A 27651-nucleotide genomic window follows, 5' to 3' on the forward strand; every position below is an offset into this window, starting at 1 on the left:
CATCCTCCTGACAAACAAGTCACCTTATTTCCTCGAATGTGTTTCTTTGTGAAAATCATGAATTTTCTCCAATTCATGGGCGATTTTCACCAACTCGCCTTTTTCTTCATTTTTTTCCTTCTGCTCATGCTTCTTCCATGAAATTGTTTTTCAAGGCATATATTTAAGCCGTAATTTTTCACTGCATTGGCTGCTCACCGACGCAACGAATTTCTGCAGGCCGCCGTTCTCGGCACAGCGCCGTGAAATCCAGAGTGTCGTCTTGTCGGAAAGTGGCCTGAATTTTACGGCGTTGTGCCAGGAACAGCAGCCGGCGATAAGGCGTTTCGGCTGAAAGGTATCTCAATGTAGCTCCGTGTGTATTTCACAGAATAGACGGCGAACAGCCACTTTTTGCCGCTTTCCGACTTAAGCTTCGCTCCGGCCATCGTCAACGGCACGGCACCGTGCTTTCTAATAACCATTGGTCTCAATACATTTCTTCAAACGGGTCGAATCGCGTAGTTGAGGGTCAGCAATGCAAAGTTCAATCAGGCCCGGCAGTGCGCCGTTTATGCCGTGAAATACACACTGTGCTCCTTGAGGCTACTTTCAGACGCGACGACTTTTGGCCGGCCGCCGTTCACGGCACGGTGCCGTGAAATTCAGACCACTTTCAAACGAGACGTCTCTCTCACTTTCAAGCGAGGCATCTCACGGCGCTGTGCTGTGAACGGCGGCTCATGGAAATTCGTCTCGTCGGAAAGAGGGGCAACAGTGGCAAAAGAGAGGGGTCGTTGACAATTATTGCCTGATGAGAGTGCTATGGTTAAAGCATACTTATAAAACAGGGAAAAATGTGATCCAAATTACATGGAAAGTAATGTTACTATGTGAGTGGTGACACTAGAGGTTGAGCTATCATTTTTGTGGTCTCTAAAAACAACAATTGCTGGTCATCAATGCAGGATGTGGTCATGTGCTTTGAAATAAAGGAGATAGTGAATGAGGACTCGTAATGAATCAGTTGAGGCTCTTAATGGTGGGCCCACAGCGACATGTGGGGACCTGGTCAAATGAAATATGTTACACTTTGAATTGGAATCCTTGCTGTAAGTGTTCGCCAATCGACCAGATGTCCTGCACCCTATCATCCAAAACCCAACTCATTGTATTCAATGGAAAATGACCATATGTCCTGAGCATAATGCACATGACCATAGTCAGCGGTGCCAATGGGTTACTGAGCCTTGAAGGAAAGCCGTGGCCTCTTTGTTATACTAAAGGGTAAATCACTCTGGTGGGTGACAGGGGCTGGTAGCTATCCAATGCTGCTGCAGCCAGAACAGAATCCTTATCATTTTCCTTGAGAATGTTTGTCTATTGATAAAGTCATAACCCATCACATGGTGGTAGCCCACATCACACGAATGAAGGTACAATATTCTTTCATCCTTCCTTGTTCCTCTCTTGCCATAGCCATACTGTCAGGCTCATCACCGTCCAGATGTCTCTTTCCTACATATTTTCTTTCGCAATTTCAGCCACTCTTGAGGATGCAGGGAAAAATGTCCCACCCTTGTTCATCTGGCCTTGAGAGTGTTGTAACCTCATGAAGTTGGAGAAATTTGTTTCACCTCCCTTCAGAGCCATCCAAAGAAAAATCCCTTGAGTCTCTTTCACTCCCTATGCTCTCCCTGTCTCTAGGAACAGTAACTTTAGGTTTTGCTCATAGCTAGTCATACCTCCTCAATGAGGGTACAAGATTCTTCCTTCCCAAACTTACTAAACTCTATTGGCCTCAAGGGATTCCCTATGCTCATCATGCCCACCCCCTCATTTCTGCCCAAATTCCATCCCCTTCACAAGTTCAGGGTAAAAAAAGGCTCAAAGACTAGCTTACCCAGCTGCTGGAGGGTAACCTTGTAGAGTCTAAAGACTCTTCATTCCATTGCCTTTTGAGGAAGAACTAATTACATAAGGCAAAGGAGGTACATACTAATGTTGATAGTATCAAAAAAAAAAGGAGAACCTTTGGAAGTTGGGAGAAGAGACTCTTCAAATTGGAACCACTGTGGTTAAATATAACTGAATGAGGGCTCATAAGGCTTTATACTATTTTTGATGTGCTATTTTTGGTGCTAGATGCATATATGTACCTATGTGTGGGTTAAAGTTTGATGGGGATAGAGTATTAGCTCCAGTTGCCAAATATTCAGATGGCTTTTCAAGAAGGTTTTACTGTATTCACATTGTTATGGTACAGTAGAATCTTTTTGGACTACTTAAAAAAAAGTAAAAGTCTGGTAAAATGAATTGGTGTGGTTAATTTTTGGCAGAAAAAATTTGATCCTTTGTATACACGTGTGTATGTAATATGTAGCTTAGTCAGTGCAAAGAATTTGAGGAGCAGACACTCACTGCTGGCATTACTGCATTCTCCAATTTAGAAACCATCTGTACTCTCATTAAGTCATCACCATATCTAAGATTACAGTCTGAAAATTCCATGGAGGATAAATTATTATCATTGACCAGAATTCAAATGCTTTGTAGGCATCTTCTTCCTCTGCGAGTCTTGTTGAGGATAAGGTCTTGTTGAGGAAGTCCGCAGTAGCCGAACACGCAGCGCTGGGCCACACAATCGACCTTAAGGAAGCAAAAATTGTGGCGAGAGTGAAAGGCTTTAAACAGAGACTCGTAAGAGAAGCAATAGAAATATCTAAAGAGGAGAAAAACAACTTTAACAGAGACACTGGCCTTAAAATCAGCCGTACTTGGCAACCCGTAATCGGCAAAAACAATCGACAACCTACTCCTCCAACCTCTCACTCCCCTCCCCCCACCACCTGACACGTATACCTATATATACCAATTTTAAATCCCACCTCTTCAGATTCCCTTGAGAAAGCGACCAGCATCGGTCGGGAAACGTTGGGGCCACCCAAAATCTGACGCGGCGACATAGCCCAAAAGTTTTAATTCAACATGAGGATAAGGTGGTTTATGGTGCCGGGCACTCGATGCCACTAGGCAACATGTTTGTGCACCCAGTGCCACTGTTCCAAGGCTAAAAGCCTGAGCATTGAATGCCAGGGCACTCGGCAAGATATGATTGAAGGAATAGCCGTGGACTCGTGAGACCTTTAGCCTTGATTGTCCTTGCGGTCCCACCTAATGTTTTCGTTTATGTCCTTGGAGTCCCTTTAGGGACCACACTTCATTTAAAATCGGCTCATAATGACTAGGCCATTTAAATGCATCGCCATGCACTGATACATCTGGGATTTAAAGCCGCCCTTTAAAGGTTAATGAGTCTAATGCAAGTACACTCAGAGTGGGAAATTCCGCAGGGGAAAAGTCATTTGCCGCAGAGAAAAAGTCATTTGGGAGATCCAAGGTTTGGATCTGGGTCAAGGCAAATGATTTATCCTCTCTGAAATTGTACTTCTGCATCTTCGATAACACCCTGCAAGCCACCTTTAGGGCGTTTGGCAGGGGGTGACCAATCACCAGCATGCCAGATGATTCCCAAATGCACACCATGCACATATGCACAAATGCACATTCATGCAAAGGCAAAAATTGTCAGTGGTAGTGTAATTCATGTAGTAAATCCATGCAAGGTTAGAACAATGGAAAAAGATAAACATGCTATAAGTCATGCTAGCGAGTGACTCAATTAATGTTATTAATTGAGACTCTGTGACTAGTACAACCTGATAGTACAAGGATAGAATGTCTTTTTTAAATCTCATTGTTTTGCATTCTATTTCCTTTATTTTATTCTGGTGATCACATATGCCATAGTAAAACAGTAAAAAAAGGGCATTTTTCATTTCATCTGAGGAAAAAATCTCCTCACAATTTACTTAGTAAATGTAGCCGATTCATGTAAAGATTATAAAAGCACCTGTAAAGATTCCCACTGTAGCTCACGTATCATATTGGAAACACTGCACTTTTTATCATAACAACTCATCATGAATCTGGCCACCCTGCACTGTACTCCAGTGATTTCAGGCATTATCATACTTCATAAGGGTCCCACACGCTAGCAGCATACTCCATGTGAGGCCTTACTAGAGTCAGGTAGAGGCATCTTAGCTAGCCTCTTTCACTTTTCCATATCATTTTCCGAGAATTCTTTTTGCAAATCCCAGTTTATGGTTGGCTTTCCATTTACTTTGTGTAAGTGTTTAGAGGTCCGGAGTAATGGTGGCCCTTAGGTATTTAATGAGTGCGGCATTCAAAAGTTGGATACCGTTAGCAGTGTAACGTCTTTTTGAAGACATATTCTGGGGTTTTCCAATCTTAAGGGACAATATGTTCTGGTATGGATTTAAAAAAATACTATCATCAAGTAAGGTAACCTAAGCTAACTCCATCCAAAACAACCCTCTGCTTGTGATTGTTTAAGAAATCCTTGATTCAACCTATTGCTTGCTTATCGATACCGTATGCTTCCAACTTTTGAATCAGCTTTAAATACAGAACCTTATCAAACGTCTATCTGAAATTTAAAAATACTTCGACTTGAACATGTCTGTCGCCCGCAGCTAAGATGTTGTGAACAAAGAGAGTAAGTTTAATATCACAAGACCCCCTTTTCTAAAACCCTGCTGTTCTTTTGCTAACAGATTTTGGCTATGTAGATGGCCCATTACCCTTAAATATAGGCATGACGTTTGAGGTTTTCCAATCTTTAGGGACAATGTGTTTTGTATCGATTTTTCCAATGCCATCATCAAGGAAGGTGCTATCTCTGATGCTGATTCCTTATAAACTTGAGCTGGAATGAGATTAGTGCCTCGAGATTTCATTTGATTAATGGATCTGAGTTGTTTTTCTAAAGCACTGCTTGAAATACAGCTAGAGGGCTTGGTATACTTGGTATAGTCAAGCCAAAAGTGTTGATATGTTTGTCATGAAATTGGTGAAGAAGCTATGAGAATGGAATGAATATTGTACAGTTGAGGATCTCAAATCCCGAAAGCTTGGGATCAAAGGGTGTCTGGATGATTTTTGCTCTTCAGCACCTGGAAAAATTGGTCCACTTTCTTTGAGAATTTTAATGCAATAAAACCATAGCTCAGGAATTACACTTGAAAGGGATTTTAACAAAAACCATCTAGCAGTATTTCAATTTAATACATATAACTTTTCTTTAAAAGGATTAGAGAAAAAGTAGTAAGTGATTTAATACTCACACAATTCAAAACATTATTTTGATTTTGAGCAACAGATTCATCACTTGGGTCAGCAGACATGTTATTTTTACTGAACATGTCACAAGAAAGTGCCGCTGATGCTTGAATTAACCAACACTCGTTAGCCAGCACCAAACATGCATTATTCAACGAATGACGACCACCAATCAACCATTGACTGGCATAGCAAAGCTTGTCTTGTCATTCAGACATGTGGATGCTGCCGTACGTGAGTCATAAATTGTGAAATATTCACTGTACACCTTGCAACTAAAGTAGGCGACCAATGGATAGCAGATGTACGGTCTCAATCCTCTCAGCTGTGTAAAAGGAGCAGAGGTGCATGTTAATGTGTGGATGGTCTGGCGAACAACTCCTAGAAGAGCATTCATCGCCTTAGATGGATTCAAGTAGACTACATTGAAGGAGGCAAAAAAATTGCTGATTAAGTCGTCAAATCACGACCTTAGCTTCTGCAGCATATACTATAGGTGCATAATTCTGGATGAGAACGAGAAATAAATACATACATCTTTTTCTTTGTGCTTAATAGCTTTTGTTAATAGCATTTGCTAGCAGATGTTGCAATATCTATCATTACCTTCCTTAGTTGTACGGTAAATCTTTGCAAATGGTTCTATATTTTGTTAATTAATTAATTTATAAATGCGTTAAGGATCTTGTGCTCGACATTTGAGATCCCAACGTGTCCCTGCCTAGGTTGTTAGCGAATGTTCGTAGCGTGTGCTAACTTCCTCCTCGTCCCAGAGAGAGGCTTGGAGAGTGGTGCCATGAGATGGCTAGACTACGCAGAGGAATTTTTAAACATTCCAGATTTCTGGTTTTCCGGGTTTCTGGCTTCCAGATTTGAAGTCCTCAACTGTATATTACATACTTGCAAGTGACTTTGTAAAGGTATGCTGATGGCTAGTCCAAGGTCCTTCTTTAAATAATCTATAATTACATTAAGATATAACTCGGGTATGAATGAAATGGTAATGAATAGCTTTGTCTGAACAGTTTTGCATTTAGAGTTGATTAGCCAGCCTCTGGGATATGGAACCATACACTGGAAAGTATGTTTTGTGCTTTGTTCACTTTCAATTCTTTGAAGTATATTTGTGTACATTTTGTGGTTTGTTTGGTAATTTTTTTTTATATTTATGAAACAAGATGTCTTTCTCTCTCTTTCCGTACGGCTGTAGACAATGCAACCAAAGTGAGCACGTAGGTGCATTGCATGCTCTCCAAGCCCATAGTGCTGCTTGCGATTGTGTTCAACATGTCCTTTGCATCGTTTTCTTATTGTCATTTGTTATGTCTAGAGATGGGTCGAATAGCAGATTTCTCAAACTCGAATATCGAATTCGAATATTAAATCATTGCTCGAATATTCGAATACATACCTCGAATTTCGAATACTAGAATTGTGCTCAGCATATTAAACATACGTTTTTTTCTTCTATTTCCCTTGATGAATGTATAAATAAAGGTATACTGTGGAACCTCGATTATCGTTTTTCAGGGGGGACGAAAAAAACGATGAATGTGGGAATGTTAGACTAGATTGCCTGTGCAGCAGGAAACCCAGGATTTTGGCGAGTAATTAAGATTTCCTTTAAAGGATTCAAACCGGAATTTAGCTGATTGATGGAATATTTTAATTTTATGGAAACAATTTGGGCTTATAGTTGATTCAACTAACATCTCTTTCAAATATCCTAAGGGGGGACACCACCTCGCGAAAAAATGATTGCATGCCATGTCGGCTTTTACACTGCTACGATGGATTTCTGTCTGATGTATACATTCCTATCTACCAAACGCCATTTCAGCAGCACGCCCATCTGATACTCGGTTTCATCCAACTTCTTATTTTCAACAGGTAGCTAGCTTTACCCCCTCACCTTCCGTCAAGTGCTAGCAGAGAATCCGAGGCGTTTTGCAAAATACACGTGCTTCTCCACCGGATTTCTTCAATTATTTTCAGTCCATCTTTGGAAGTTCACACGAGATAAGCAGATGAATTCGAATTGCTAGCGGGGAGAAACCAAATATCCTGAGAAAATATCCCTTCGACTGTGACAATAGAGATTTATAGCATAACTCATAAATTGTAACTTGATGTATGTTTTCGAAAAAAAATACCGCATCAACTTCCGAGCTCAGCTGCGAGGATATTGAGTTTTGCCAGAATGCTAATTCTTCGTCGTATTTTGACATTTCCTTGCATAAAATGCTTAAACATAGTCAGAAATACGTCGTGTTTGGTCTTACTCTTTTTTAAATTACGCGCACATTACTAATATTTCAATCCAATAAAGGTGTAATAATAATTGCCGAAAGTCATTGATAGACACCTATTCCGCTAATAGATGGCTCATGCAGCAGTTGACCTCCAGACATGGGGAACCTCAAAGCAGTTAGGCAGAAAAAGGTCAGTGGGGGGGGAAAGAGGGAAGGGTGAAACACGATTCTGTTATTCTCATGTAACTTGATACATATTTTCTTTTGAAGCTTATTTGATGTATGGTCTTCGTAATACGAACACTGTGCAAGCTGGGGCCTTTCGTTTGATTTCGGAGAGGAGGAAAGCGTTGGAGGAGGGGCCGAGGGCTGATGGATGGTAGTGGATTTTGGGAATTGTGCTACGTAGTTACTATCCCACAGCACTGAAGTTCTCCTGGTGGGGGGAATCGGGGTTTTTCGAATTTTTTCACCTGATCATTTTTGGTTCTCCGTGTCGAACTCTTTTCACGGCTCTAATCCAAGAATTTGATGTAGTTCGTCAATTTGCCTAAAACAGCACTGCATGCACTAAATAACTAGAGTTCTCTACATTTTTCGAAGTCAACAACCAACAACCTGTGTGCGACTGTGCATGATGTGAAATTGAAAGTATTCGAGGTATTCGAGACGGTAGCTTTAGCATAACTATTCGAGATCTCGAACATCGAATACCTTCTAGTATTCGAGTATTCGCAGATACTATTCGCACATCTCTAGTTATGTCACGTCATAAAACTTTTGTGGTTGGGCATCCTACCGGGTCGGATGCCCAACATAGCTGTCGGTCAAAACATAGCTTGAAGTATTCTACACCACACTATTAATCTTCATGGTGCAAACCTATTTTGCTGGGGTATGTGTTCCATGACTTTTTGGTGACGATGACCTCACTTATACACCGATTTTTTTTCTTTTTTTTTTGTCTGCTGAATAACCACATATGAACCCATGTATTACCAACTGCAGTTATGAAACTTTTCACGTATACGACGACCTCGGTTACGAAACGTATTTTTCCAGTCCAATGAGATTAAATACCTCACCTTTCAAATCAGCAAAAAGCTTTCAATCCTTTAAAGCTGTGCAGTATTTAACCCATTTCTTCCTAACGTTGCGTGAACGCAACGCAAACTTTGCGATTTTTTTTCTCCGTATTTGTTGTTGATAAGTAGTTAATATTTTTAACATAGGTAGTTCAATGCTTTCTTAAGGGTTGAAAATTTTTCCTACGGAAGAAATTTAATAACTTTTGTTTTTACAATGACCTTTTCATTTATATGTAAGTCGCCATTCTAGTCTATCTTCTAAGTTTACATATTATGTTAAATCTGAGGCACTCGATGATTATATCTCACTGCAAATACATTGATGCATTTGTATTCTAGGCCATTGCAACAATTTGGGTGAATTTGACTTTGTGGTTTTTAAATTATTTAAGAATAGAGGAAGTGTTGCGTTCACGCAACGTTGGGAGAACCCCGGTAATCTTGGTAAATGGCGCGCCGCGGCGGTAGTCGTTTAGAGTGTTTCTTTTTGGACTGAAAAATGAAATGCTTATCAAGAATATGTTACCTTTTTATGGTGAAACTTTAGTTTTATGCAATTGTACAGTATTTTATTCCTAAATATACATCTACATAAGTGTTGAAGGGTCCTTACGAGGATGTTTGGCAGGTGGTGAGTTTTCACCGAGTTGTGACTGTTAGATGTTTTTAACTTCACGTATCGAGCAAGATTAAATCAGCGTTTACTTACGCTATAGTGGGAAATTACTGTGACCTACACTAAAAGGTGCATAAAAACTTTGCTGTAGAGTTGTCCAGAAAAATGTCCAGATTTCTGTAGGCGTCTGCAATTCCAAGATATACTGGCATCCTAAGGTAAGAAGGATCTGCTACCACAGTTGACAAGTATGCTAAAAGCAAGTGAGTCTGTGAGGGTTAGCAAATAGATCGTAAAGTCGTATTTACGTGGTGTTGTTGACTAGGATTCAAAGGGAAGGTAGTGGGAGGGTAAAATGCATAGTTAGGCTAGGCGGGGATATCCCAGCACCAATGGGTCTCCGTGCACAGCAGGGGTTGGCGAGTGAGCAAAATGAATGGAGAGATAAAGAGGGATCACACTATCGCAGTATTTTCTGAGAAATTCATGCCCACTGGCCGCTGACGATAATGAGCTGGTAAGGCTCCAAATGAGGGCGCAGGCCATTTCGAAAGAAATTTTTTGAGAACTATGAGTGACGATGAATGCACTGGGATTCCAAGAAAAATATTTCTTGTTATATTGACTCAGGTAAAGTGCTTTATGGGTATTACAGTATCTAGAAGGGGCAATGTTCTGTTCCATCTGCTTTTACTTTATCTGTGGTTGTCTGTTGAACAATTGTTCCCTCCAAATGACCTGAACCCACATTTGCAGCCTGAGTTGACACTATCGCCAGTGATCATAGTGCGTGAAATTCTCAGAAAATATTACAATAGTGTGGTATTTCTTCCGTTCTGATTTTTAGTGGTTAGCTACAAAATATTACTGGAGTAAAGACGCTGATAAAGGCGTTCCTCTTGTGCGTCAAACGATGTCCCTGAAGTGTTTTGTTGAACCTAAAATGTTCATACGCCTGGTTGGTAACAGAAGTTTGGACAAGGGGGATAAGTTTTCTAAGATACGTCCATACTTTGCGAGCTCAACCAAATATTTCTACGGTTTGATGCAATTTCTCATAAATTATCTTTTGACGAGAAGATGATGCCATATTTTGGCCACCATTCCGTTAAAATGTTTATAAGAGGAAAACCAGTAAGATTTGGGGTTAATTTGTGGAGAATGATATCTTCCTTGGGAAAATTTTCTGTCTATGGATGAGCATCGGAAAAAACTGATACCGCTTTGAGTTTAGTGGAAAGGGTTGTAGTTGGCCTGGCAAAAGTTATTGAAGTTGCAAGGTATCACTTATTGTATTTTGAAAATAATTTGAAGTTATTTTTTACTGATACTTTTGTCTCAAATGGGATTATTCCCAATTATGACTAAAGAATCCCTTGTAGTGTTAGAGAAAACAGAGTCGCAAGTTGCCTTCCTCGCACTCAAAAGGAACTGTCCAAGGGGAAGTAAGGTTGTTTTGATTGTATGATCGGTAAAAAGAATGCGTTATTCTTTGAGTTGGCTTGATATGTAACTAAATGTATTACCAAATTTTGGTATATTGGATCCATTTGTAAATTTGAAGTTGTAATTGGATCAACCATTAGTCAGGCATATTTTTGTTCAGAAATAGTGTTATGTTTCCTCAAGAAAAAAGAAAACAGTGAAGGAGAAATTACTCATTTTCAATAGCAGACACTTTGTTACTTTCGCGATATTAAAATTTCTATTATTTGACCGGTTGCTTTATATTTTCTGTACTTTATAATGGTGTAACAGCCGAAACCGGTCAAATACTATAAATTTTTATAAATACTTTGTGGGTGACATAAATTGTCTGTTATTGATAATATGGAGACTTCCACCACGTACAAGCTTCAAGTTTCGATTTAGGCAACTACCCTTATAGTAACTAAAATTGCCATAATATAGGACATAACGGAATAAATAGTTAGCAAAATGCAGTAAGGAAGACAAGGTTGGCCACAATATTATTGATCGTGACGAAAACATTCACGATGAAGAAGCCGAGTTGTTTGTAGCAGCCAGAAAATTAGTGATTACCAAAAGTGCAATATTCATCTACATACTGATTGCTCTTCTAAATTTCATGAACAATACAAAGTTTAATCAATATTTTCGGTTAATTATATGTTTGGGTTATAATCAAAAAGAATTATTTGCAAAAAGAAAAGAGTTCCGAAAAAATGGCAAAACGGCTAATTTGACCAGGGGAACTCCCAACGTTGCGTGTACGCAACGTTTCACCAACGACAAACTAAAAACAAAAAAGTATAAAAATCGATAATTTGCCTTATTTAAGTCTGTTTTATTGCTAATTTATCAAAATATTTGGAATTTTTAAGTTATTAACATGCTTGGGATTTAATGGGTTAATCATTAGGCATTTAATGCCTGGAACAGCCTTGGGATAATCCTTAAAATATTAATTTTAAAATTGCTACTCAAGTTAAGCATTGGCCTACTTTTATGTTTCGATCATATATGTATGGTTTGACAGTACTTTCTCTAGGTATCCTCCAAGCATCTTGAGGTTGAAGTGCCTTGATCACCAATTTCAAGTCTGTTCTCCCACTGAGAGCCTAGATTGATACTTGAAAAGTGCTCCTACGGGATGCTACCCATCTTCTACATCATAATTGTTTGTTTTGATTATCTCGTTGATTCCCTTATTATTCCAAGGAATACTCCTTGCTTCTCAAAAAATTAGGTGAAATCTCTGTTAAAATGTTGGGTGTTGATGTCGCGTGTGGATTGCATTGTGGGTAGGACTGGGTGTCTCGCACTTAATTGACGGCCCTCTTTTTTCCAAGCATGGGCATTTCATTTCACCTGCATCCCTTGTCTTTCATCAACCACAGACTCTGGTGTCCTTTGCTCCTCGCCCTAGATTTCCTAGTCAATCAAAAAACTGGCTTTAGGGATAATTATTTTTTCCAACTTAAATTGATGCTTGAATTTTTCATACCTTCAGACATTTTCCAGGGATGAGCAGTGAGAAGTGAAGCATTGGAAGATATCATAAATGGATGAGACAAGGGAAGCATGCTGTCATTGAAGTGCACTCACTCGTTGTCCCTCCTTTGTATTTGCTGAGTCGTTCCAGTGCGGGCTTATTGCTCGAGTGGTTCTGCTCATGACCGAGTGCATGTCGATTGGAATGACTTTGTGGGCAATGTCTCTCTCTCCCTCATTATCCGGTCTGAAATGCCAGTGCCTATAATCTGTTTAGGCCTTCAGTTTATCTGAGGAAAGTTCTTTATGTTTAGATTCCTGATGAAAGTGTGTTTTCTCAATGAAAAAATGTGCATTAATGCTACCATATGCCAATGAATTATTGTCTATTTGTGAAGTTTCTAAGATGAGTTTATGGAATTAATTTACTTTAGTTTACTCAAATGTTAAATGATGATTGTGTTAGTGAAATCTGAGGTTATGGTTACCATGCATGGGCCGTTTTGTGTAAGCATGTCATGAATTTTTCTTTATTGAAACAATAGGTGTGATTGATGAATTGGTGCATTTGTCAGTCTTTCTGTTTCAGAGACTTAAGTTAGCCTTTTCATTTTTTGGTTAATAAAATTTTGATCGCTCATTTACTCATTCAATTTGCATTGGAAAAATTTTCTTTGCTAATTAGAAAATAATTTGGCTTGCACTGTCATTTTCTGCAGGTTCTTGATGTTGTGATTGAAGTTTTTAACACTGGTGGTTCATCGCAACTGGCGATTCCAGCTCCTCCCTCTTCTTTCCCCGCCCAAATACCTCTCCCTCCACTTCCCTTTAAACCTGCTGAATCATCCTCTCAAGAGTCAGGGCAAGACAATGAAGGGTCATTAGCTAGTGAAAAACTTCGTCAGCATAAGCATATCCTGTACTTACGAAGAAAGAAGGCTGAAGCTTATAGTTTGTGGTGTGACATGCTCTATAGATTATCTCTGGCCAATCATGTGAGTACCATGCTTTTGTTCTTTTTGTTTAGAAGAGTTTGATTCCAACAAAGCATAGATTTGGATGTTTAAATTCAATAGTATTCAAACTTAGTTTCATGGCATGGTGTTAGAGCTGATGAAACATTTTATGAAACTTGTCTTGTTTAATGGAAAGGAAGCTGTTTCCTGAATCATCATCAGCCCTAATGAAGTAAATCACTGGTGCAAAGCCAGAGAAAAAAACGTATCATTGTCTACATTTACCTGTCGAACTTGGATCAATATGAATGCTTGGTAATCTTGTGAAACTTGTGTGTAAGCTTGAGATAAAATTTCACTTGCAAACTAGTTCAAGTGACTTTGTTTACCTATACAGACTGAAAATATTTATATTCAACCATTCATCTTTGTGGTGAAAACTCATCAACCAGTAATTTATTTAATCTATAGACAGTGGAAGCCCAGTTTTGCAAGTACAGCATTTTACGGGAGTTGCATTTTTACGAGTGATGGTCTTTGTACCGCCAAATGGCCTATGTTTTAAAATCGGATTTAGTGAGGTCAAAAAGTTCCTTCCTCAGTGCAGCCTCGGTTTTACGACAGATATTTCTCAAGGGCGATGCACCGCTGAGCAAGCACTAACTATTATGCTTTGTATTATCTGTTTATGAAACTAAAAATACAAGATGTGTGTCAGATCTACTACACGTAAAGCCAATTATGTCTAAGCATTTTAGTGATGTACAGCCTTGAGTATGCTCCCCACACTCCCATTTTATGTTCCTCTTTTGTTACACCCAGCTATCAATGAGAGGGGAATGGGAGGAAGATGACAGCGGGAGAGGGAGTTCGTTCCCCCATCTTCTTTGGTTGGCATCGTCTATAATTTTACTATAGGCTTTGTCTTAAGTGCGGGAACTTACATTGTAGTGAAACCCCCTCCATCTTTTACCGTGTCAGGTAATGAAGTTGAAAGTGCATTATCGTAGTTAGATTGGCGACCATACATTGACTTTCGACTAATGGAAAGCTAGAGCAACGTTACCTGTCGGTGCATGCTCTCCGGCGATGTATATTTGGATGTTTCATTTTTGCATAGGAATGTAGTTTGATCAAGACATGGTCAGCTATTGCCACATAGGAAAATCACTATTATTACCAAGATGGTAAAATAACAATGAAGCGTAGGTTAGCGAGTGAGGACTAAGCACTGCCGAGTAATCATTTGTAAAAAATTTGCTAAAGCAGAGTTACTCTGCTGATAGTAGAAATCCTCTTCTTAGCGACCAATCATAGTGAATCTTCATTATCTCTTCTTCATACTCTCCAGAATTCATTATAATTCAAAGTTTCACATCATATCAGCAGAACTGTGATGCATTTCCGCGCAATCCCTAAAATTTGTTCAAACGAATGGCTTAACTTAGATGCACGTTACCCTCAAGAGCAATGTACTCTGTGAGCACAGACAATTAAAAAAATGCTATTTAATGCACAAGATCCTTTGAATCTCTTGGCGATGATTAAAAGCTCCTATATACAGACTCCTACGTCAAAAAAATATTCTGCTCCTATTTTTACGACGCAGCATATGCTTCTTTGCTAATCCGTTCCCATGCGGTGCTTTTATCGTAGGTATGTAAACTGCCCAGGGTTATTTTTTTCAGAGGAACTGAAGATTTTGTACATTAAGTAACATATTTATATCATCGCAATCGCTATCCAAAAAACCCTTAGACTACAGTCCGACCGGCGAGAGTTGTTCGATGCACAGATAGTGGTCCGATATTAGCCCAAAATGAGGAGCGGAGAACCCTGCGCCAGCACGGTTTGCAGCCAACCACTGCCCCCAAAATGCACCTCACACCCCTGCCTAGTCATACAACGTTGTCACATGCGTGTGAAGCACTGAAACAAGCCTGAGCCACCAAAACAATCCCTTTCTGCGAATCGCCAAGACAAGGTATTGTTCCTTTGGGTCCTTCATGCTCGTCGTCCCCTCCGGCTCCTTTCTTCACAGAAGCATTTTGTTTACAAGTGACGTGGGCGTTACTTCTTAACTGGCAACCTTACCCCCTACCCCGAACAATTATCTGCGGCCAGACTGTATAGGGGGATGAACTCGATGATGAATGATGAACCCCCGATCCTTTGAGCACGATCGATGGCAGAGGGCTGATGGGGCCTCAGCATTCAGTAGAAGAGAGTGATTTTCTACCACTTCTACCATCCCGTCGACTGCATGCGCCCAATCATACGGCAAGGGAGAGTTGGGATGTGCATGGAGGGGTGGAGTGTACTCATCTGAGGGGCGTAGTAGTGTTAGGTGGTTTGTGCGAGTGCATCATATCGGGGAAACGTAAATATTTGGACATGAAAATTATAGACGAGTGTGACAGTAGCTGGACTTTAAAGAGTGATATCGGGAGGTGGTTTGGTACCTCGCCATTTACGTAGTTTATAATATTAAAGAAAGACACAATTCGTGCAGTAGTGAACAAACTAGGAATGCCTATATAGCAGCCAATAATATTTGCGGCAAGGGGAATATCCACAAATGGAATCTGCTTTATTCAAGTGGTTTTGTCAACAAAGGTCTGCAGGACTGTCTATAGATGGTGTGATGTTAAAGACGAAAGCTGACTACATTTCCAATGGGGAAAAAATGTCTCTCTGAGAAATATCTTCCATCGCCGAATCACACCATATTTCAGTGAATCTTTTGACTGATTTTCTCAAATGACTGATGTACTGGGTAATAATTTGAGAACTCGACAGAACTGATATTGTCGGCATGATGTATTTGCAAAATTATCCAAAAACTTCCTCCACATACCAAACATATAGATTCCGACTGGTTATGCTGTTTTTACAGCTTTCTTTGGTGATCAAAAAATACAAGAACGGGCATAAAATCACCGAAACTGAGGGAATTATTATTTTATAAAAATGAAAATCCCCCATTTTCTTCTTTAAATATGTTGATACTCAATTATGTTTTGCCTGATTATGACTTTCTATGAGTTTAACTGCATTAAATACCATGGAAACAAAAGAAAAACTGTAAATTCAAATGATTATGAGACTTGGGTAGGTTTATTCAACCCCATCGGATAAAGCGAGCACTCGGTGTTGCGATTAATTTCTGAGGGATTTTGAGCACTCGTAAAACCGGGCTTCTACTGTAATACGTGTGTGCACAAGCACTGTATGGAGGACATATATCATTTTTTAGAGCCCACATTGTTTCTTGGATTATTTATTCCCAGGTTCCACCATTCCTGAATAATAGTAGTTAAATGTGCTAAACAAATGTAGCAGTAAAGAAGAGCCCTACGAATGACATGTAAAGAGAGGTCTGATGTTTTTCTGACTTATCATGTCAAGAAATGCTGTTCAGGTTTACTACTGTTCATCGTCAACGGGGGCTTGCCATTTCAAATCTCAACTGCAGTCAATATGTCTGCACAAGTTATCAATTGTTAACTGATACTAAAATTGTTTGCTTTCTATTTCATTAAAAAATTTATGTTTACCATTAATGTGAGCTTTATAAATTGCTTTAACTTATAGTCTGTGTAGGGGAGGGACCGGGACCCGAGTCAGTCCCATAGAGTTTTTATGATCGGTCCTTTCCTCCCCCTAGCTCGCGGACCAACTCAGTTGTTGGCACCACCCTATGGTATATAGACTATAATTTCCTCTGCTTGATTGGTAATGTATTCTGCTGTGATATGATTCATGCCTTTTATCATTCCTAAGATATTCCTGGATGGCTAGCTAATTTGGTAATGATCAATTTACTAAATTTGATATTTGTCCAAGTTGATTGAAAAACATTTTATAAATGGATCCATGTATATTACACGTGAAAATGCTAATTTTTGCAAATTCCACTCTTTGAGTTGACTTAGCTGTGCTTGAAATGTCTGCAGTTCCGTGATCGTGTCTTCTGGCTGCCGCACAACATGGACTTTAGAGGCCGTGTTTACCCATGTCCTCCACATCTCAACCACTTGGGCTCTGATGTTGCACGTTCTTTGCTGTGCTTTGCCAAGGGGCAGCCTTTGGGACTCAAAGGCCTGGACTGGTTAAAGCTGCATCTGGTGAATTTGACTGGATTAATGAAGCGTAACTCAATCAAGGAGAGGATGGTGTTTGCTGAGGAAATGATGCCAAAAATAATTGATTCAGCAGAGAACCCCTTGACGGTAAGCACCATTAATTTCTTCAAATAATTTTCTCCTGGATAACATTTGTCATAAAATTTCTTTTAGTTCCCATTTTTAAGTATGCTACAGCCCTACATAGATATGATCTTAGAAATTGCAAGCAACAATTACCGTATATCTCCGAATATAGTCCCCCTCTGAATATAGCCCCCCCCCCCCCCAATTTTGAGACCTCAGTTTTGGGAAAAATTTTTAAATGCAAAGGAAGGCAATTTTCCTGTGGTTAGCAAGTTAAGATTCTAGAGTCGATAAAAACTATTATTTTCTGTGAAGATTAAGAACAAATCTGTTCACATATTTTCCATCACAACAAAATAACTCTACCTAAAACATGTTGTGATCCATTGCATGTATCAGTAATTTATAGTTCCTTAACCAGATGTAATGAAGAAATGAGAAAATTTTTTAAGTATCCAAGGCTATTGTATTTTTTAAACATTCACAAATTATTAATATTTTTGATTTCCAAATGACTACAAACAATGTCAATATATAAGCTTTAACTTAAATCCCATAAACAGTATTGCATTTGGCCCTGAAACTTCCTTAGATCCAGTGTAACACACCCATCAAGTCATCACAAATCCAAGTGACCTGAAGAATTTAGGAAATCTAAATAAAATTGTGTTAAATAAATTATAAACATTATAAAAATATTGCCATCAAATGCCTGCTAAGCAAAATAATTGAACTACAGGACTTACAAATATCAAAGTAATAAAATTAAGAAATAAACTTTTTCCAACAAACATTAAAACTGAAAAAAATATTATATCAATTTTCAATGCCTCGTCGCGAATCATTGCATAAGTTACACAAAGAGCTTCTGCTCTGCATTTGCGCACAAATTCGACGATATTTTCCTCTAATTCTTTGAATCTGCCGCATCGAGACCCCCGAAATGACTTCCGCGATGTATTAGCGCTTTGCAAGCACTGTGAATACTATGATTTACGGCGTATTCTGCAACGGCTATTTTTAAATTGGCATCGAAACTCCGTCTTTGATGGTCTCTAATCTGCCGCAGGATTGATCTTCATCTTTCTACTTGATCCATCACCTCACTGTTGAACGTAAAATTATTTTTAATAAAGAAAATATCGCGGAAATAATTGCGAAACGTTATGTGACGTAATTTATCGATCCTACTTACCCTGGCGAATTGAATATATTCCTCAATAAATTGATCACACTTTCGATGCTGAGTCGCTGGATTTCGATCAAATGCAGTAATGCCGGTGCTTCTGGTTTAAAGTCGTCGATTATTGCGCCTTTTCAGAAACAAATGCATCGCCTATTGCGCATTCTTGTTCTGTGATGGCGGTAAAGGCAGTGGTTGTAAACACGAACCGCACGGACGTATAGTAGCTACGGACGCAATGAAATGCTAAATCGTCACGAAAGGTTCACTTTATCTGTTTATTTTTCGCAATTATTTAAATCGTGTAACTATTAAATGAGCGACGGTTAAATATACTATTGATTCAATTCCAGTGTTCGATTGATGTAATGATAGTGTGTGTTTAGTTTTCATTTTTAATTATTTACTGTTTTGCGTCATTAAGTGATCAGTGTCGATTGAATTATTCTTAACAATACTTTTCCAAGAAAAATTAACGGCTAATCGATGGATTCCGTGAAAACGCATATTCGATATGCTATTTGAATTGGAAGAATCATATATTTACAACATTTGTGGTAAAAATTGTCTAAATATCCGGTAAAACGTGGCAGTATTTACTAATATCTCCGATTATAATCCTCATAAATATACTCAAATAGAAAGACTACGAGAACATTAGCCATTATGCCGTTATTTACAACTTTATGGTCACCTTTAGTATGCTAAACTGGATTACACTCGATTATAGTCCCCCCCCTTACTTTTCCGTGGCCATTTTTGGAAAAAAAGGGGGGACTATATTCGGAGATATACGGTAATCATTTGAAATATGGTTATCGCTCAATTCAAGAAGAAATTCAAACTTCTGTCTTCTTTGGCTTTCCTCGAGAGATGCAGAGACTCGGATACGCTACCATCTTTTCTCAACATCAAGCATCCTATCCAGTCTAAGAAGGCGAAGAGAATTCTCCGCCGTGCGAGCTTTGCTCTACTGAGAGAACGAGTGCAGTACACACGCAGTGCTCTCCACTTTTGTTCGACGGAACTCTACCACCTACACCTAGAGCTTAGCAGCAAATTGATACCAGAGGATTGGGAGACATTGGAGAGAATTACCTTCCAATCATCCTCCACCACCTTTACAGCAATGAGAGAGAAGCAATTAAAGAAGTTCGAAAATTTGGTGGAAAAACAACGTCCTTCACCCGAATCCACCTTCAATAAAACAGATCGTGTGGTTATAAATCTATCTCAGGTGAATCTTAGTGATTCTGCAACCTCCATACTATCCAAAGGACTTAACTTTGCCATAGCACCCAGAAGTATACCGAAGGAGGAAATAATCACTGGGGTAGAAAATGCTTTACGCAAGCTAAGGAAATCAGAGGCCGATGAAATCAGGGAAGAAGTCAGCCATATCATCAGGAAAGCGAAGCCTCCAAAACCCAATTTGACCAGGGCAGAGAGAGAGGCCGTCTGTGAACTCAGGAAAATTGATGATTCACTGATATTGCCAGCTGACAAAGGGAACGCAACTGTGATCATCTCTAAGGAGGACTACCGAAAGAAGGTTTGCGGTTTGCTAGACGACCCCACCTACAATGAACTTAACTCAGATCCTACGGCAAAAATCCAGAGGAACATCAAGGACCTCATGAAGCATTCGTCAATACCCCAAGAGGAGAGACGATCACTGATCCAGTCGGCTCCTAAACCTCCACGACTTTATGGCCTGCCTAAGATTCACAAGGATGGGATACCACTCCGGCCTATCGTAAGTGCTATTGATTCACCTACACATAAGCTTGCAAAGTATCTTGCCCATAGCCTTCGGCCATTCTCGGGCCTAACTGCAACCTATGTGAAGAACTCCTTCCATTTCATCAATATTATAAAGGAATATAAGATTACGGAAGAGGATCTCCTTGTTAGTTTTGACGTGGTATCTTTGTTCACCAAAATACCTATTGAAGATGCCATCGAAGTCATTAAGACTCTGACAGAAAAAGGCCTTCCGAAAGACATTCCGAAAATGGTGGAGTTTTGCCTTCGTAATTGCTATTTCTCTTGGGGAGGGAAATTATATGAACAAACGGAAGGGGCATCCATGGGTTCTCCTTTATCACCTGTCGTCGCAGATCTTTATATGGAAGAATTTGAACGAAAAGCCCTGGATTCTTTCCCTATGAAGCCGAAACTCTTCGTGAGATATGTTGACGACACCTTCGTCATATGGCCTCATGGGACAGATAAACTGAAAAGATTCCTTGAACATCTTAATAGCCAAAATAATTCCATCCAGTTCACTATGGAAATGGAAGAAAATAACCAACTTCCCTTTTTGGACGTTCTCGTCAAGAAGAAATCAGATGGCACATTGGGACATTCAGTCTATCGTAAGGAAACGCATACTGATCGCTATTTGAATGGCAAATCACACCATCATCCCAGGCAAAAAGCATCAGTTATTAAAACTCTATATCATAGGGCATATTCCATATCGGATACAGATTCGCTCGCTGGAGAGAAACAACACCTCCTTACCACGCTCCAAGAAAATGGCTACGATCGGGTACTGATTCAAAAAATCGCGCGTAGGGAAGAAGAGAAAAGAGATGTGGCCTTGGACATTGCAAAGGAAGACCAGCAAAAGGCAAAGGCACATGCTCTCTTGCCATACGTGGCTGGAACGTCGGAAAGAATTGCTAGAGTTCTCGCCAAACATGACGTTCTGACGCGATTTATAAGTTTGAAGAAGACCTCTGACCTCCTCCGGAGTGAAAAAGATCGTCATCCATCAGATATCTATGAAGGAGTGTATGAAGTAACGTGTTCCTGTGGTTTATCATACATCGGGCAAACATCTAGATCCCTCAAATGCAGAATAATGAACATCTGAAGGCAACCGAAAAGAAAAATTTTCGTCTTTCTGCGGTTGCAGAGCATGCATGGTCGGAACCTGGGCACGTCATACTATTCAAGGAATCGAAAATCATCGCCAGGGAAAATAAATATTTCCCTAGACTGATAAGGGAGGCGATTGAAATAGCGAGTCACCCTAAGAACTTCAATAGGGAAGACGGCTATCCTTTATCCTCATCTTTCAAACGGCTTTTCCAACAATGGAATTAAAAATCAACATCCGTCTGACTAGCTGTAAATAAATAAGGATCACAGATCTGCAAATCATTTGGACCCGAAGACGGGAGCTGGAACGCGCCCGAAACTGTCGTCCGCAAAACATGTATCAACGCGGTGTAAACCCGGAAAACCATCACCATTGCCTCTATTATATTGTGGTGGTACACGCCCGGTTGCCGTGCACCGTCGGACTGAGATTACGATCAGAGTTCTTAAGTTTACGTAGGTTCTGGGGCTCGCGGTCAAGATGGGAACTCACTGCCTTGAACGCAATGGCACAGCAAGGGGATGAATGACCTCGTACACAGCGATTGACTGTCATACAAAAATTTATTCAGAGAAAATAAAACAAACACTTTTGTCCTTAAACACTAATGAGGGATGGAAGGTGATGCTGACTTGGGCGAGACATTAATGATACACTTGCAAAAAGGAAAAACGAAGCAAATATGCCAGACACAAAAAGAAAGAAATCTTACATCTAATAAATGAGGGATGAGATGACCATTGGGGTATATGAACAAAAATGGACAAAAATAACACTGAATATCTCAAAGATTGCTATGACACGGGCACTCGTTATCTTGCTCGAGTTGCGACAAAAACCACTGCACTTCAAAGACAATTATGGGTAATGTTCGTTGTTTTACTTTCAAATGTTACATACTCCACGTTCTGTTCAATCAAAAATGAGTCTGACGTCAACCAGATGGGATGACGCGAACGGGAGAATCGTGATACAATTTAAAGTGGTCTTTAGACCGAGAAAGAGTGACGTGAGTTTATGTCAGAAACCACATGGTTATTAGGATGACACACGTGCACACTTGGGACCTTCTTCGCTCAGGGCGCGTGGGCTGGCTGGAGCGGGGGAGGATCGGGATTATTTCCCCGTCCCGGAAGAGGGTTTAGAGTACTTAAGTTTAAGTGTCAAAAACGGCGGGTCCAAATCCTGGTCGCCGGGTCACGATGCGTCAATCGCGGGGAACCACGTCCCGCGAATCCTTGGACGATGTCGTGATGTCTTGACTAAAAGCGAAGACACTTTTCTCGTGCCTCGCTGTACTCCACGCTCTCCTCTCCGGCACGCCTTCCCCCTGGTCGCATTACCCGACCTCCAGAATGCCGTAGCCCTCGTCTGCCGCGGCCCCGTCTTATTGCCCCATCTCGGCACAGTCACAGCTGGCCTCCGTCCTCTCTAGCGGATCAACCACCACTTTCTCATGAATCGACCCGAGTTCACACAATACCAGGCCTTATATACCCAATAAACAACAAAAGACATGCTAAATGCTAGCAGACGACACAAGAAAAAAAAAAAGATGGTCGCTCATCGCTTGCTGTTGCCACGCGCCAACAGGAATAGGGAAAAAGACGCGGACGCAGAATGCGCCGTGACGAGGCTTTTCGTCACATCATTAAAAATATTAGAGATGTGCGAATAGTATCTGCGAATACTCGAATACCTCGAATACTAGAAAGTATTCGATATTCGATGTCTCGAATAGTTATGCGAAAAGTACCGCCTCGAATACCTCGAATGCTTTGAATTTCGCATCATACACTGTCGCACGCACGTCGTTGGTAGTTGACTCGGAAAAATGTAGAGAACTGTAGTCATTTAGTGCTCGCAGCGCCATTTTATGCAAGTTGACGAATTACATCAAATTCGTGGATTTGAGCGGTGAAAAGAGTTCGACGAGGGGAACCGAAAATGGTTGGGTGAAAAAATCCGAAAATCCCTGATTCCCCCACCAGGAGAACCTCAGTGCCGTGGGATAGCAACCTTAGGGCATTTCCCACGGTCCGCTATCCCCCTCCATTAACACTTAGAGTGCTGGCGATGCAAATGTGCGTCGCCAGGGGACTTGCGGTTTTTGCGAGCGACGCATATATGCGTTGCTGGAATTATTACTTTGTTGCGTGGAAAGTAACACTCAGTAGCGTTGCTAGCAGTGAGCACAATTGACGAAGGCATGTGTCCTTTCAGGGGTCGTGTAAATTTTCGTGTATACATGCCCAACAAGCCCAATAAGTATGGAATGAAAATCTTCATGCTTTCTGAAGCTACATCTGGATATGTTTGGAATTTTGAGGTTTACCAAGGAGAAGGAATTGATAATTCAGTGCCAGCTCTGGTAAAGAGATTGCTTGATTCCCTTGTGAATACAGGCCGCACACTTTTTACGGACAGATATTACACTTCACCTGATTTGGCCATGGAACTTGAGAAGTTGAATACAGGTCTAGTTGGTACTGTCAATAAAACAAGACGGGGCATCCCACGAGTTCTCTATGAACCCAAATCGCTGAAAAGAAATGAGCAAGTTTTCCGACGGAAAGGAAATGTTCTATGACACGCTGGAAAGATAAAAGAGATGTCTGGATGGCATCTACGAGGCACAGAGCAGGAATGTCTACTTATACTGACAAAAGAGGAAGAGAAAAAACCAAACCATTATGTGTGATAGATTATAATAAACATAAATACGAAGTTGACCTGAGTGACCAGAGGATGTCCTATGCTAGTTTTAGTCACCGAAGTTTCAAATGGTGGCAAAAGCTGGCATTCCACCTAATCCTAATGGGAACATGCAATGCTTTCGTTCTATATAATAAAATCAAGAAACAGAGGCTTGCTGTAACATCCTTCTTACAACAAGTGTGTACAGAGTTGGTGCTGATAGAAGATCACCCTACGAAACGGAATACTTCTCAATTAGCAAGATTATCTGAAAAACATTTTATTGAAAAGATTCCTTTACCAGAAGGAAAAAAAAGTGCTAGACGAAGATGTGTCGTTTGTTCAGAGAAAGGTACGCGAAAAGACGGAACAGCCAGAAGGAAAGATACCAGCTGGTATTGTAAAGACTGTGATAAGGGATTCTGCCCGGGCGAATGTTTCAAGCTACATCACAGCAAGAAAGTGTATGACAAATGATTACTGAATATTGAATGTAATTTTTCATAAGTAGATGCTACACTTTTTTATGATCCACAGAACAAAAGCTATTGTACATGTTGCTATAATTGATGACTTATTTTGTATAAAAATTGTAAGTTTAAATCAATAAACATAAAAGTATACTTTTTGAAATTTTTTAAAAATCACGAAAAAAGGGTTTTTTTTAAAAAAGAGATAACAAATATTAAATATAATGTAATTATAAACCAACTACAGTAAACTCTTGATTTTACGAAGCAGGATTTTACGAAGTTTTCGATTATACGAAGTGATATTGCGGTCCCGGTGAAAAGCCTATGCTAAATACATGGCGCTATTCGATTATACGAAGTTTCGATTATACGAAATTTTTTGAATTTACGAACCTCGGCTCGGTCCCTAGGAGCAAATGGCATTCGTTTATACGAACTACGGCGAAAAATTTGTCAACAAAACTAGTTACGCCGGCGTAAGTAGCTAAAAAATCAGCGCTTCCAACTGTGGTCCATCAAAAGTGCGAAATCGTAAATGATAATGCAACTTTGGAGAGAAATGGGTCGCCAAAAACCTCACTGTAGGAATTTAGGGGGAGTAGGAGTTCAGTTAAAATATCGCGGCTGACATTATGCCCCTATTTACGTGCCTGTTCGTAAACATAGCATCGACAATAATTTGTAGTTTAACATGTCAGGAAGGTCGCGCGGAGTATTTCGAACACCCCTAATTAACCCTTTGCACTGCTGTGAACGTACTTCGAAGACTACTTGACTACTTTTCGCCGAAGCACTTCGAAGGGTCCCTAATCCGGGACCCTTTCCTCGACCAGCTCACCCTCGCTGGCCCCTTAAACTGAGCTATTTTTAATGCATTACCTGACGCAACCCTGGGTTTCAAAGGGCAAAGGTGCCATGGGGGGAAAAAGAGTAAAGTGCGTGTTACTGTGGGGCTGTGCGTCAACCAAACGGGCACGGACAAAATAAGCCCGTTGTCATTGGGAAATTTGAAAGGCCACGGTGCTTAAAACATGTAAAATTGGAAGCCCTCCCAGTTTTTTACCATGCAAATAAAAACAGCTGGATGACCCGAGAAATTTTCCAGCAAACGGTTATATGTCTACACAGAAAAATTGCTGGAGAGAACAGCAAAATTGTTTTAATAATGGATAATGCCACCGTTCATAAATACGTGGAAGATCTAAAATTGGCTAATGTTCGAGTCCTCTTTTTACCCCCGAACTCGACTAGCAAGTCCCAGCCCTTGGACCAAGGCATTATCCAGGATTTTAAAGTCCTATACCGGAAGAAGCTTGAGCGGTATTACTTGCGATGGATCGGTATGTATACATTCATCTATTTTGCTCATGTGCGTTTGGATATCGATTTAGATATTTTTATTCATGATTATCATTCTTTCAAATCTATTTGCTACTTTTATGAATGGGAACAGAAATTAATAACATCCCGAAATGGACGTTGATACATGCAATCCGCACCATAATATCTTTTCGTGTATATATTGGCCTTTACGAATGAACAACTTAAATATCTTAAGTACTGGGCTCTATTTACCGCCAATTTATATTTCAGGCTTCTCGTAATGAAGACGCACTTCCAAGTCTAACCATGAACTTTCTTCTCACGCGCTTCCCTGTTCTCCCATGCTGGGGTTCTGTCTTTCCAAAGCCGTCCCTTCCCTCCTGCCGCCTTTGGCTGATCTTGCTGACACACACCTTACGCATCCCAAACCGCTCCTTCCCCAGCATTTCCCATTCACTCCCTCCCTAATGAGACTGAGCTTGTGTGCGTCGCAAAAAAATACGGCCCCCAAAAGTACACTGAGGCAGAGCTGAAGGCCATTTCCCCACCCTTCTTTGTCCTGCCCCCTTCACCAGTCCTTGTGCTGACCACACTTCTTCCCTCAGGCAATCCCCATCCCACTCTTATTCACCCCACCCACTGGGAACGTTCCCCGATTGTGGAGAAGGGCATGGTTCATCTTTACCTGCAACGGGGGGAAGTTATTAACCGGAGAGAGGCGGAAGAAGTATCTTCCACTATCGGGAAAATGGTGCCGCGCTTATAATTGTCTCTCTTCTTCTCAGCTGACTTTTCAATTGAAATTAATTTCTTTGCTCTTTCCACACTATATTTATTTTCGATTATGGCGCGACTATTTTTTAGTGCTAAAACTAAGAAAATCTTTTCTCTATGTCAATGATCCTTTGCCTAACTTTCAATACGGCGGAGAAAGGAACACGAAAACTAAATGAGGTGACGGTACAGGTTTTTGCGTGTCATTTTTTGGGAATTCACGCTAGCGAACCAATACTTAACCACGTTGAGAAATGATAAAACGTCTCTTGTAGGAAAACAATCAATGTGGATAATAACGTTTCTATCTATATTTCTCCGATACTGTAAGATGTTTCTCCTGTCGTTTTCCGGTTGGAACCTTGCTCCTGTCGGCATAAAAGGAGAGAAACATACTATATGAACAGGTCACCTCACACCCGGTATGAAGAATACAGTACTGATGAAGAATTAAGTCTCTTATGGCAACGTCTGCGAAGATGATGGAACACAGTAGTCGGACGGAGAACTCAAACAGAATTTACTTCAAATATTCGCCAGAAGATAATCACATCCTACGTTATTTATGATCGTAATTGAATCTCAGTGAAAATAGAGCACATTCTGCTGAAAATACGAAGTAACTCGAAATATTAACTTACGAAGGTTATTTTGGAAACGGGCTCAGACCCTTGTTTTTCTTTTTTTTCTCGTCACTGAGCGATAGAGGGCGACATAAATGGCGGTTAGGCCGGCTGCCGCTAAAATTCCGTGGGTGTCAGAAACAAATATCTATATTTTGCATACTTAATAGTAGCTATTGGCTCCTAACCACAAATTTATAACTGTTAATTCTTATAATAAACATTGCAATTCATTATTTGATTACGTTTTCTAAACTGGTCGGGAATTTCTTTAGCGATCGTTGATGTTGAAGTATGAACAAGAAATGGGAATTTTATGGTGGTATAATTATTTAACGATTTTTCACATCATAAATCAATAGCAAAAAGCCTTTTCTATGAATTATACCGAGAATAACCACCGAAAACATTTAAATAAGACCACTA

At 40.2% G+C, this 27651-nt stretch overlaps 1 protein-coding gene across 4 annotated transcripts in view; it reads left to right on the plus strand.

Annotated features, from left to right (window-relative positions):
• The window catches only part of LOC124171687 (DNA-directed RNA polymerase, mitochondrial-like), a 343150-nt gene that overhangs the window by 188369 nt on the left and 127130 nt on the right, over positions 1 to 27651 (plus strand). For all 4 annotated transcript variants that reach the window (XM_046550928.1, XM_046550930.1, XM_046550929.1 and 1 more), the window contains 2 exons: positions 12815 to 13090; positions 17008 to 17283. In XM_046550928.1, the coding sequence (XP_046406884.1) occupies positions 12815 to 13090; positions 17008 to 17283 (552 nt within the window). The remainder of the gene's footprint in view (positions 1 to 12814; positions 13091 to 17007; positions 17284 to 27651) is intronic.

The sequence above is a fragment of the Ischnura elegans genome, chromosome X (genome assembly GCF_921293095.1).
Source record: "Ischnura elegans chromosome X, ioIscEleg1.1, whole genome shotgun sequence".
NCBI lineage: Eukaryota > Metazoa > Arthropoda > Insecta > Odonata > Coenagrionidae > Ischnura > Ischnura elegans.